Source organism: Haliotis rufescens, unplaced genomic scaffold, assembly GCF_023055435.1.
Source record: "Haliotis rufescens isolate VD_foot unplaced genomic scaffold, xgHalRufe1.0.p SCAF_8, whole genome shotgun sequence".
NCBI lineage: Eukaryota > Metazoa > Mollusca > Gastropoda > Lepetellida > Haliotidae > Haliotis > Haliotis rufescens.
The window spans coordinates 28053967-28067862 of record NW_025964372.1 but is presented as its reverse complement, the minus strand read 5'-3'; the positions used below and the strand labels follow the sequence as shown (position 1 = coordinate 28067862).

Sequence of the window (13896 nt, the reverse complement as noted above, 5' to 3'; positions counted from 1 at the left end):
CGACCGCCCCTACCTGAAGGTTGGGGGTAGCTTAATTGAATTTGCAATAGATAAATGTAAATGTAACATGGATCTCTTTTGAATACACAAAATCAAAATCAGATACATGTATGTGTTTCGTTTGAATGACACCGGACTTTTGTTTATCATTTAATGGATAGTGTGTTTTCAGTTACGCCAAATGGAATCTGTTTCGGAGAATAATCAAGACTGGTTATTCTCTTCCATGGACGTTTTATGTGTATCGATGCAATAAACCAGTATCGATAAACTTTGTGTCATATAATACAATAAATATACAAATGAAGTCATTCAGCAGGAATTACTTTAAGCTCCAGTCATCGATTTAATATCTGCTTACTCATTAAATTATTGACCGACGTTCTCAATTAGTGTAGATATTTGTTTTCTGATGTGTGGGTGATTATGTAGACAAACATTGCTGCAAAACGTTTTGCGCTATCTGGTAAATGAGACGAGGTACTCAAACATTTCATTTGTAAGAAGCTTCTTCATTGACAAGCAAATTAAGAATGCCATTATGTGATAGAGATATTATTACCCTCGTTTGTTTCCGTATCATAAATATTTATAGACTCGCTTAATACAATTTGTCTTCCTAATGTATGATATTTATTCTACGGAAACGCACGCTGGGGTCTCTATATAAATTTATCTACACACGAGAAAACGCTTTCAGTATTCAACCTTCACATTTATTTTGACGCATAGCAGAAACTCCACAACAATCCATGGCTTGTTTCGATGAAAAGTGCTTTAAGCTCTCACTTCAGACCTTCGTCGTTGGTGAAGTTTATTATGTGCTTCTTCGTCAGTTTCGTCAGATTAATTCACAGCCCCTTCCATGCCAACCATGTTAACGTTGGATCCAGAACTCGAAATAATTCCGTTGGCAGCCAGAGCCTGAGCAACGTCGTTGTCAACAGATTTGTTGGTGACCTCGCTGTGGGATGCGAACCTTCCTGTTACTTGAACTTCACAGAGGGTCAAGAGATCATTGCTGTCAACCATACTAGTCTTCTGGATCTTGATGTAGCGGGCAACATTGGGCGCAAAGCAGTTGACGGTGAAGTTAGCCCCTGCAGCGACGTTGCCAGTGATGGTGCCGCAAAGTTTAGGGAACTCCAGGTACCTGTAGGGGTCTTTCAGAAGAGTTTCGATGTTGATGTTGCGCAGGCGTTCAGCTGGAATTGTAAAGAAAATGCTCATTTCGTATCAGAAGACTATATAATTACAGTGTACTCCTAAAATATATTAACATGTATCATAATGGTCACGTTTCACGAGAGTTGTAAACGTCTGAGGCCTGCATCACTTCGGGCTTCACTACAATCTTTATCTGACACGCCGTGATATGACTGAATACTGTTCAATACAGCGTTAAGCCCAACTCAAACACACACATAATGCTGAACCTAAATAAGCATTTTTAACTAACTTTGATGTGTATTTCTAGCGTGGAGAAATTGAACACAAGACAACTACGTGAAAATGCTCACCACAACAGTCGCCCCTGTTGGTGACGGTGACGGAGCTGATGTAGAAGTAGGCGCCGAGGTCGATGTATAAGGTGGGATTTGTGTCGCCAATGGCGCTGGAGTAACAGCTTCTTCCGGTGACGAACTGGCTGTCAAAGTTGCCGTCCACAGCCAGGCCAGGGGAGGCAACCAGGTTGGCGGCAGCGAAAGTAAACTGCGAGGTAGCGCGCGCTGGGCGATTCAGGGCGACGTTGGTGGAGGGAAATTTATTGAATTGATCTGAAAGTAAAGAGAACGTGTTCATATGAATATCAAGCTTAATGAAAAGTGTACCTGGCTGCTGATGAAGGTCTGACTGACTGATTTCAATGTTTAATACGACTGAACAAGTTTACCAAGTTTGGAGTCCATATCTATATGTTTATATAATACAAATGTAGCTCTCAGACCCAAACCAGCAATAATAACTAAGTAACATTTTTAAGAACTGCCCTTCCCTTACTGCATGAGTAATGTACATAACTGAATACCGTTTTCTAATAAATCATAGGACTCGCACACATAGTACGGTAGTACCGTCGCTGAATGTAAATGTAAATGGTTTCATATAGGACAAAGGATACATACTATTGAAGTTGCCTCCGGAAACAACGACCTCGCAGATAGTGAGCGGGGCGGTGGCGGCGGGTTTTCTGATACGGACGTAGCGTCCAGTCACCATCGGAGAGCAGGAGAGTGAAACAGTCTGACCGAGGGCCACTCCACCAATGACCATGGAGCAGAACTCGGGAGTCTCGGAACTGGTGGTCGGATTGAATTCAAAGACTTCGATTGTCAGACCACTCAGACGATCAGCTGTAAAAGACGATAGAAGATGTCATTCCTCAAATCACAATAACACAACAGCAGGGTTTCTTTGATTTACACATATAGTTTATTCTATGTCGATTCTCTTATATGTATGCCGAGGTAGCCACTTGGTAAAACAAATCTCTTGACAGTGCGGTCTTGGAATGACTTAATGGCATGTACAATGGGATCTGCAGATCAAATGCTACGAATGTTAGAGTCGAATGTCGTAAGCTATGGCTATGTGATTCATTTTGTCCCAAACTGAAGAATGTATTCATTCAAATCCTTCCTTTCGGAGTTGTCAGGTTCGGGGAGATTTCTTCTCAAAGTAAAATGAAATAGATTACAAGTAAGGATTTAAAGACAACTTTGTAATACATGGAACAAAGGACATTGGGAATCATGAATATTGTGGCGGGTATTTTATGAAATTGTGTGCTCAGTCTTCACTATAAAAAATATCCCCCAAAATATTCATGACACCTGACGTATATAATATATTACAAAGTTGTCTTTCAATCCTTATTTGTAATCTGTCACATTTTACTTTTTTTGTTCAGGATATATAGACACGTGAACGTTTATCAATGGTGTTGGTTGATTGATCTCGTGACGCCATATGATCACCCAGGGTAGTTATAAGTATATAATGAATAATTTGTTTGTCATAGTGACATAGATATAACTGAAGTGTTCACATACAATTATATTTGATGATAGAAACATACGGCATATTTTGATTATATTCCTGTCATTATCCAATGAACAAAACTGGTTTGATAGTTTGTAATGTGTCGGGCATGGGTGGACTGAGGACGTTGAGCGGCGGATGTCAACAAGAGGGGTTGTAAGTTTCCCATGTTAGAGTGAGTGAGTGAGTTGGGTTTAACGCCGCTTTTAACATTATTCAAGTTATACCACAGCGTGTCAGCTTAATGTGGGAGGAAAGCCCGAAGTGATTTAGGTCTCACACGTTTACCACTTCGGTGAAACCCACGAGCACGGGTATGGTGCTGACAAACCTAGAAACATAATCGGGGCGAACTGGAATTCGAACCCACAATCATAGGTTTCTGACGTGCCCAAGGGACGCAACTCTGCACAGCGAATCGTGGGGCCTCAGACGACTGGGACACATGTGCCCCCTTGACCAATTGACATAGATATGGATATTGATAAGGAACCCATATGTTCAAATACACCTATATTTGATGAAAAACACCTACACTGAATATTTGGATTTGATTCTTGTCATTACCCAATGCTTAGAAGAACTTTCTGCTGAGCTTATTTCATTTAAATGCTTTGTGGTGGATGTGTTTAGAATTGTAATATATCCAATAGGTTCAAGAATGGCAATGTAAACTGGTATAGATGTAGAGTCTTTAACTTACCACAACAGTCGCCCCTGTTGGTGAGGGTGAGGCCAGACACGTAGCGGCGGGCACCCAGATCCACGAACCAGAAGGGGTTGGGATCTGTCGCCACATCAGCGCTAGAGAAACATGAGCCGCCAAAGAAGTCCGAGTTGAAGTTGCCGTCGACGGCGAGGTTTGAGTTGGCGGTGATGGGGGGCACACCGTTGACGAAGACACTACTGGAGCCGGTGGGGCGATTCAGGGCGATGTTGTAGCCTGGGTATGCAAGAGAAGAATTAGTATTGAAACGCACTGTTTTAAAGCCAAACTTGCATATTTGGATTGGAGAATGAATGATATTTCACCGTGTTGTATGTACGACATCTCAATTTCAACAATTCTAAGCTTTCTGGGCACTTAGTTTAAGACATGATGCATATGATGTATATATACTTACCGAAATTATTGGCTTTCGCCACTGCGAAGAGAGCCGCTAAGCACACGATGAAGACCATGGTGGAAGATTGGATCGAATGATGACCAGTGATTGCGAATCACAGTTTATATACGTAGGAGCCGACCTCACAACGTAATAATGGCGTAATACACTTAGTGTCATTATCATTAGTGAAATAAGGAAGTGCTCATGATGACAGGGTCCAGGGAAGGGTGCATACCCAACAGAAGACGTACGGTTTATGAAGATATTCGTCGAAGGCCAGGGATGCTTCTTGCAGTCACTGTTGCTGGCTGGAATCGATTTCGTAGGTGTGTTGTTCGAATCCAGTAGTGTTGTCGATTACTGGTTCAGCGTGGCCTGCCACTCCGAGGATGGTCTCTGACTGCATTCGTCTGTTGCCAACGTTGCCATAAACACCAAATGGTGTTTCTGTGGACGTTAAATTGCCTTGCAACATCACATTGACTCGATCCTGTTTCAAGCATACCAATAGCTCGCAGATGCTCATTTTCGGACAGACGTGGCATTTCGTAATGTTGAATAATTGCGTAATTTTGTTGTTTTTCTAAGTGTTTTTTGTCAGCGCGATGCTTAACAATGCATATGGAATCCAGTAAACGCATACCCATTCTTGGGTAGTGAAATGCATGGGGCTTGCATAAAAGTCAACTTTTGCATGGAATGTACATGTATGCTTTTCTGTAGCAGTTGCGTTTTTGTGACTTGATTCCATACATGTACTACAATATTGAAAACCAAACTGTACTTGTTTAAAAAATACACTAACCTATTGGTGTCACAGGAACTTTTGTTGTTGAGTATATAAACTCTCTGTCTCTTTGCGACACAAATTTACATAGTTTCTTCAGAAATAATTCACAATTTCCACATAGTAGCATTTGACACTTATTCAGGGTTGGATATTGACAGAACATTTTCGGTGTGTAATATTCTAAGTCAAATGATCATGTTACGATGTTTCTTGTCTTAGATTACAGATAGATATTTTTTTATAGTTAAACCAGTCTATACAGTCTGTACCTGGAACTATTGTTTAAGATGTTATTCCAGGACTGCAAATCCATATTTATCCGTGCATGTTTAAATACCTTAAGAAAAGCTACTTTATCACTAACTGATTGGGATAAACACACAAATCCAAATCCGTTTGAAAATAACAAAGATCGAACATATTTGCCACATAATTATTTTATCCAGAATTATATCATGAAAGCATATTGTTAGCTTTTCTCAGTATCCTACCATCATACATCTCTATCAGTTTCAGTTAAATAACACCTCTACACAGAGCGTTAAGATACAAAGGGCAACGACCACATTCACCATACGCAATAACATTTATTGCCTGGAGTCAAACATTAAGAAATTTATCCTGACACACATATTACATATTCTATTGTGTCACCATTTACAGCTGCATTATTTGTATTTGTGTTAACTGACAATATTATTCTTACGAACTTAATGCGTACACTTTCCACTGATAGGACTTCATAACCCCATAAACCTGATCCATAAAAAAGGACTGGCACAATCATTCTGGCAAACAAAAACAGAGATTTTATTATAGCGATTGTCATAATTTTATATAGTATATTTGAGCAGAATAGTCATGGCTTTTCAGCTTGTTGTGCTTAAGTATTTCTAGTGAAACCCCATGATAACTTTGAATAAGAAAAACAAATTCTTGTATGTTTATACAATTTCAGGTTTTTAACCTTTGAATCACTATTTTTAGTTTGTTTGACTACTCCGCGAAACACAGTAACCTGTATCTTGTCTAAATATACATGTATATTCATAATATATTCGTCCCAAAAGCCTGCTTCACAGTCTGTTCCTGTAATATAACAACAGTTTAACTAGTATTCACAATATCATCAGCAAACATCTATGTGCTGTATTAGTTTAACAAGATCATTTAGAAACAAAGTAAATAGTGTGTGCCTGATCATACAACCTTGCCTAGGACCCACCTACCATCAAAGAACTCGGATTATGTTAATATATCTACCAACTGGTACACATGATTTTAGTTGTCTGTACACGGATAAAATCACCCCAAAACACTTGCTATTAATGCTCTAATAGTAGAAGTACATGTACATATTTTAACAGGTGATGTTGTGCACTGTCAAAAGCCTTAGAATCAATGAACAAAATTAATACTTTTTAACTAAGTACCAAACATAATCTGTGGCTCTATAACCTTTCTATATCAAGCCTCTTCTTCATATAAACTGTTCTCTTCGTCAAACCAATGACTGATTCTGTTGTTTTGTTGTTCCGTTGTAGACTAACATGGCTGCAAATCATTTGGCGCACTATGACTTCTTCCCTTTAATGACTATTATTTTATATGTTCTTCTTGTGCTGTAGAGCTGGGAATCACCAGGAATATTGTTCATAAGAAACATTTATTCAAATACACACTGCAGTAGTTTGTTATGAATCCATATTTTGTATGATATTCAACTAGGAGTGGCTGAAATGTTCTACAAACAATGTATAAAACGTTTTACGCCGCTTTTAGCAATTTTCCAGCAATATCATGGCGGGGGACACCAGAAATGGGCTTCACACATTGTACCCATGTCGGGAATCGAACCCGGGTCTTCGGCGTGACGAGCGAACGCTTTAACCACAAGGCTACCCGACAGCCCCTACCTGAAGGTTGGGGGTAACTTAATTGAATTTGCAATAGATAAATGTAAATGTAACATGGATCTCTTTTGAATACACAAAATCAAAATCAGATACATGTATGTGTTTCGTTTGAATGACACCGGATTTTTGTTTATCATTTAATGGATAGTGTGTTTTCAGTTACGCCAAATGGAATCTATGTTTCGGAGAATAATCAAGACTGGTTATTCTCTTCCATGGAAGTTTTATGTGTATCGATGCAATAAACCAATATCGATTAACTTTGTGTCATATAATTCAATAAATATACAAATGAAGTCATTCAGCAGGAATTACTTTAAGCTCCAGTCATCGATTTAATATCTGCTTACTCATTAAATTATTGACCGACGTTCCCAATTAGTGTAGATATTTGTTTTCTGATGTGTGGGTGATAATGTAGACAAACATTGCTGCAAATCGATTTGTGCTATCTGGTAAATGAGACGAGGTACTCAAACATTTCATTTGTAAGAAGTTTCTTCATTGACAAGCAAATTAAGAATGCCATTATGTAATAGAGATTTTATTACCCTCGTTTGTTTCCGTATCATAAATATTTATAGACTCGCTTAATACAATTTGTCTTCCTAGTGTATGATATTTATTCTACGGAAACGCACGCTGGGTCTCTATATCAATTTATCTACACACGAGAAAACGCTTTCAGTATTCAACCTTCACATTTATTTTGACACATAGCAGAAACTCCACAACAATCCATGGCTTGTTTCGATGAAAAGTGCTTTAAGCGCTCACGAAATTGACTTCAGACCTTCGTCGTTGGTGAAGTTTATTATGTGCTTCTTCGTCAGTTTCGTCAGATTAATTCACAGCCCCTTCCATGCCAACCATGTTAACGTTGGATCCAGAACTCGAAATAATTCCGTTGGCAGCCAGAGCCTGAGCAACGTCGTTGTCAACAGATTTGTTGGTGACCTCGCTGTGGGATGCGAACCTTCCTGTTACTTGAACTTCACAGAGGGTCAAGAGATCATTGCTGTCAACCATACTAGTCTTCTGGATCTTGATGTAGCGGGCTACAGTAGGCGCAAAGCAGTTGACGGTGAAGTTAGCCCCTGCAGCGACGTTGCCAGTGATGGTGCCGCAAAGTTTAGGGAACTCCAGGTACCTGTAGGGGTCTTTCAGAAGAGTTTCGATGTTGATGTTGCGTAGGCGTTCAGCTGGAATTGTAAAGAAAGTACTCATTAAGTACGTGAAGACATATATATTACAGTGTACTCCTCAAATACATTAACATATATGATAATGGTCACGTTTCACGAGAGTTGCAAACGTCTGAAGCCTGCATCACTTGGGGCTTCACCACAATCTTTATCTGACGGGGCGGTCGGGTAGCCTAGTGGTTAAAGCGTTAGCTCGTCACGCTGAAGACCCGGGTTCAATTCCCGACATGGGTACAATGTGTGAAGCCCATTTCTGGTGTCCCCCGCCATGATATTGCTGGAATATTGCTAAAAGCGGCGTAAAACCATACTCACTCACTCACTCACTTTATCTGACACGCCGTGATATGACTGAATACTGTTCAATACAGCGTTAAGCCCAACTCAAACACACACATATTGCTGAACCTAAATAAGCATTTTTAACTAACTATGATGTGGAGATATGATATTGGTGGAGAAATTTATCTTAAGGAACACAAGAACACAACGTGAAAATGCTCACCACAACAGTCGCCCCTGTTGGTGACGGTGACGGAGCTGATGTAGAAGTAGGCGCCGAGGTCGATGTATAAGGTGGGATTTGTGTCGCCAATGGCGCTGGAGTAACAGCTTCTTCCGGTGACGAACTGGCTGTCAAAGTTGCCGTCCACAGCCAGGCCAGGGGAGGCAACCAGGTTGGCGGCAGCGAAAGTAAACTGCGAGGTAGCGCGCGCTGGGCGATTCAGGGCGACGTTGGTGGAGGGAAATGTATTGAATTTATCTGAAAGTAAAGAAAAAGTGTTTATAATAATTATGAATAACAAGCTTAATGAAAAGTATACCTGGCTGCAGATGAAGGACTGACTGATTTCAATGTTTAATACGACTGAACAAGGTTACCACGTTAGGAGTCCATATCTATATGTTTATATAATGCAAATGTAGCTCTCAGACCCAAACCAACAATAATAATTAAATAACATTTTAAGGACTGCCCTTCCCTTACTGCATGAGTAATGTACATAACTGAATACCGTTTTCTAATAAATTATAGGACTCGTACACATAGTATGGTAGTACCGTCGCTAAATGTAAATGTAAATGGTTTCATATAGGGCAATTCATACATACTATTGAAGTTGCCCCCGGACACAACGACCTCGCAGATGGTGAGAGGGGCGGTGGCGGCGGGTTTCCTGATACGGACGTAGCGTCCAGTCACCATCGGAGAGCAGGAGAGTGAAACAGTCTGACCGAGGGCCACTCCACCAATGACCATGGAGCAGAACTCGGGAGTCTCGGAACTGGTGGTCGGATTGAATTCAAAGACTTCGATTGTCAGACCACTCAGACGATCAGCTGTAAAAGACGATAGAAGATGTCATTCCTCAAATCACAATAACACAACAGCAGGGTTTCTTTGATTTACACATATAGTTTATTCTATGTCGATTCTCTTATATGTATGCCGAGGTAGCCACTTGGTAAAACAAATCTCTTGACAGTGCGGTCTTGGAATGACTTAATGGCATGTACAATGGGATCTGCAGATCAAATGCTACGAATGTTAGAGTCGAATGTCGTAAGCTATGGCTATGTGATTCATTTTGTCCCAAACTGAAGAATGTATTCATTCAAATCCTTCCTTTCGGAGTTGTCAGGTTCGGGGAGATTTCTTCTCAAAGTAAAATGAAATAGATTACAAGTAAGGATTTAAAGACAACTTTGTAATACATGGAACAAAGGACATTGGGAATCATGAATATTGTGGCGGGTATTTTATGAAATTGTGTGCTCAGTCTTCACTATAAAAAATATCCCCCAAAATATTCATGACACCTGACGTATATAATATATTACAAAGTTGATTTTCAATCCTTATTTGTAATCTGTCACATTTTACTTTTTTTGTTCAGGATATATAGACACGTGAACGTTTATCAATGGTGTTGGTTGATTGATCTCGTGACGCCATATGATCACCCAGGGTAGTTATAAGTATATAATGAATAATATGTTTGTCATAGTGACATAGATATAACTGAAGTGTTCACATACAATTATATTTGATGATAGAAACATACGGCATATTTTGATTATATTCCTGTCATTATCCAATGAACAAAACTGGTTTGATAGTGTGTAATGTGTCGGGCATGGGTGGACTGAGGACGTTGAGCGGCGGATGTCAACAAGAGGGGTTGTAAGTTTCCCATGTTAGAGTGAGTGAGTGAGTTGGGTTTAACGCCGCTTTTAACATTATTCAAATTATATCACAGCGTGTCAGCTTAATGTGGGAGGAAAGCCCGAAGTGATGTAGGTCTCAGACGTTTACCACTTCGGTGAAACCCACGAGCACGGGTATGGTGCTGACAAACCTAGAAACATAATCGGGGCGAACCGGAATTCGAACCCACAATCATAGGTTTCTGACGTACCCAAGGGACGCAACTCTGCACAGCGAATCGTGGGGCCTCAGACGACTGGGACACATGTGCCCCCTTGACAAATGGACATAGATATGGATATTGATAAGGAACCCATATGTTCAAATACACCTATATTTGATGAAAAACACCTACACTGAATATTTGGATTTGATTCTTGTCATTACCCAATGCTTAGAAGAACTTTCTGCTGAGCTTATTTCATTTAAATGCTTTGTGGTGGATGTGTTTAGAATTGTAATATATCCAATAGGTTCAAGAATGGCAATGTAAACTGGTATAGATGTCGAGTCTTTAACTTACCACAACAGTCGCCCCTGTTGGTGAGGGTGAGGCCGGACACGTAGCGGCGGGCACCCAGATCCACGAACCAGAAGGGGTTGGGATCTGTCGCCACATCAGCGCTAGAAAAACATGAGCCGCCAAAGAAGTCCGAGTTGAAGTTGCCGTCGACGGCGAGGTTTGAGTTGGCGGTGATGGGGGGCACACCGTTGACGAAGACACTACTGGAGCCGGTGGGGCGATTCAGGGCGATGTTGTAGCCTGGGTATGCAAAAGAAGAATTAGTGTTGAAACGCACTGTTTTGAAGCCAAACTTGCATGTTTGGATTGGAGAATGATTGATATTTCAGCGTGTTTGTATGTACGACATCTGAATTTCAGCAATTCTAAGCTTTTTAGGTACTTAGTTTAAGACATGATGCATATGATGTATATATACTTACCGAAATTATTGGCTTTCGCCACTGCGAAGAGAGCCGCCAAGCACACGATGAAGACCATGGTGGAAGATTGGATCGAATAATGATGACCAGTGATTGCAGATCACAGTTTATATACGTAGGAGCCGACCTCACAACGTAATAATGGCGTAATACACTTAGTGTCATTATCATTAGTGAAATAAGGAAGTGCTCATGATGACAGGGTCCAGGGAAGGGTGCACCCTAACAGATAGGTCTAGGGAAGGGCACGTGTGATCAGTATCATGACATGCGGATCTGGGTAAGGGCGCATTGCTTCCTTGCTAGGCATTTAGAATTTTTGGGTACTAAGTAAGGATATCACGATATGTTGATGAACAACTTCTTTGTTACAATTAGGGGCGGCGTTTCGGTGTAGGTTCTAACACCGTTATCAACCAAGCACTTGCCTGATTACGGTGTAAGAGCTTACACCAAAACGTCATAATTGTAAAGAAGTTGTATCCATATATCTTATCCTTACTTAAGGGCGCATTGATTGGAGAAAACAAGTGCATATAAAAAAGCCTTCTCGAGGGAAGTTTGCAGGTGATATATGTCGTGACAGACAGATCATTATAAGTTACTTCAGCCGTTAAAGCTTTCTACCTGGTGGTAATATGGTATGTAGAGTGAGTGAGTGAGTTAATGCTTTATGTCACATCGGCAATATTTCAGCCATATCGTGACGATGTTTGTAGAAGATATCGGTAATGATATAGGTGCAATATTCTACATATGATACGTGTAAGTGTCATGCTGAAGCCGGAGATCCTCCACGCTGATACTGATATTACTATACAGTTACAGCATTTTAGCTTAACCCTTATCAATCTCCCTATCTATTCGCCCACCAATACATCCATCAAACATCAATCCACTCATCTATCCAAGCATCGAACATGCGTCCACCAATTCATAGGAACAGGGGAGCACATTGTGACATACACACATGCAGTATGCTCATAGAAGGGTACAGGGGGGAGTATTGTAACATTGTCGATTCAAGGGAAGGGTACAGGAGAGCGTATTGTGCCCTTGTAAATTCAAGGGAAACAGACAGGGGACAGTATTGTGACATTGTAGATTCAAGGGAAGGATACAGGGGAGCGTATTATAACCTTGTAAATTCAAGGGAAGGATACACGGGAATGTATTGTGACAATGTCGATTCAATGAAAGGGTACAGGAGAGCGTATTTGTGATTGTAGATTCAAGGGAAGGATACAGGGGAGCGTATTGTGACCTTGTAGATTCAGGGTAAGGGAACAGGGGAGCGTATTGTGTCAATGTAGATTCAAGGAAAGAGAACAGGAGAGCTTATTGTGACCTTGTAAATTCAAGGGAAACAGACAGGGGAGCGTATTGTGTGATTGTAGATTCAATGAAAGGGTACAGGGGAGCGTATTGTGACATTGTAGATTCAAGGGAAGGATACAGGGGAGCGTATTATAACCTTGTTATTTCAAAGGAAGGATACACAGGGATGTATTGTGACAATGTCGATTCAATGAAAGGGTACAGGAGAGCGTATTGTGTGATTGTAGATTCAAGGGAAGGATACAGGGGAGCGTATTGTGACCTTGTAGATTCAGGGGAAGGGTACAGGGGAGCGTATTGTGACATTGTAGATTCAATGAAAGGGTACAGGGGAGCGTATTGTGTGATTGTAGATTCAAGGGAAGGACTCAGAGGAGCGTATTGTGACATTGTAGGTTCAAGGGAAGGATACAGGGGAGCGTATTATAACCTTGTAAATTCAAGGGAAGGATACACGGTAATGTATTGTGACATTGTAGATTCAATGAAAGGGTTCAGGAGAGCGTATTGTGTGATTGTAGATTCAAGGGAAGGATACAGAGGAGCGTATTGTGACCTTGTAGATTCAGGGTAAGGGAACAGGGGAGCGTATTGTGTCAATGTAGATTCAAGGGAAGAGAACAGGAGAGCTTATTGTGACCTTGTAAATTCAAGGGAAACAGACAGGGGAGCGTATTGTGTGATTGTAGATTCAATGAAAGGGAACAGGGGAGCGTATTGTGACATTGTAGATTCAAGGGAAGGATACAGGGGAGCGTATTATAACCTTGTTATTTCAAGGGAAGGATACACAGGGATGTATTGTGACAATGTAGATTCAATGAAAGGGTACAGGAGAGCGTATTGTGTGATTGTAGATTCAAGGGAAGGATACAGGGGAGCGTATTGTGACCTTGTAGATTCAGGGGAAGGGTACAGGGGAGCGTATTGTGACATTGTAGATTCAAGGAAAGGGTACAGGGAAGCGTATTGTGTGATTGTAGATTCAAGGGAAGGACCCAGAGGAGCGTATTGTGACATTGTAAGTTCAAGGGAAGGATACAGGGGAGCGTATTATAACCTTGTAAATTCAAGGGAAGGATACACGGTAATGTATTGTGACATTGTAGATTCAATGAAAGGGTTCAGGAGAGCGTATTGTGTGATTGTAGATTCAAGGGAAGGATACAGAGGAGCGTATTGTGACCTTGTAGATTCAGGGGAAGGGTACAGGGGAGCGTATTGTGTCAATGTAGATTCAAGGGAAGAGAACAGGAGAGCTTATTGTGACCTTGTAAATTCAAGGGAAACAGACAGGGGAGCGTATTGTGTGATTGTAGATTCAATGAAAGGGTACAGGGGA

The 13896-nt window shown here is 40.8% G+C and overlaps 2 protein-coding genes across 2 annotated transcripts; both read right to left on the bottom strand.

The window, feature by feature from the left end:
* Positions 1–700: 700 nt before the first annotated feature.
* LOC124143515 lies at positions 701–4240 on the bottom strand. The gene is made up of 5 exons (XM_046512516.2): positions 4167–4240; positions 3746–3985; positions 2127–2354; positions 1521–1778; positions 701–1205 (listed from the first exon to the last, which is right to left on the bottom strand). Exons 1-5 carry the CDS (start codon positions 4222–4224, stop codon positions 847–849), a joined length of 1143 nt encoding a protein of 380 aa, XP_046368472.1. The 5' UTR covers positions 4225–4240; the 3' UTR covers positions 701–846.
* A 3183-nt stretch (positions 4241–7423) lies between these two features.
* On the bottom strand, positions 7424–11285 carry LOC124143478. The gene is made up of 5 exons (XM_046512475.2): positions 11217–11285; positions 10795–11034; positions 9176–9403; positions 8568–8825; positions 7424–8059 (listed from the first exon to the last, which is right to left on the bottom strand). Exons 1-5 carry the CDS (start codon positions 11272–11274, stop codon positions 7701–7703), a joined length of 1143 nt encoding a protein of 380 aa, XP_046368431.2. The 5' UTR covers positions 11275–11285; the 3' UTR covers positions 7424–7700.
* Between the last annotated feature and the right edge of the window lie 2611 nt (positions 11286–13896).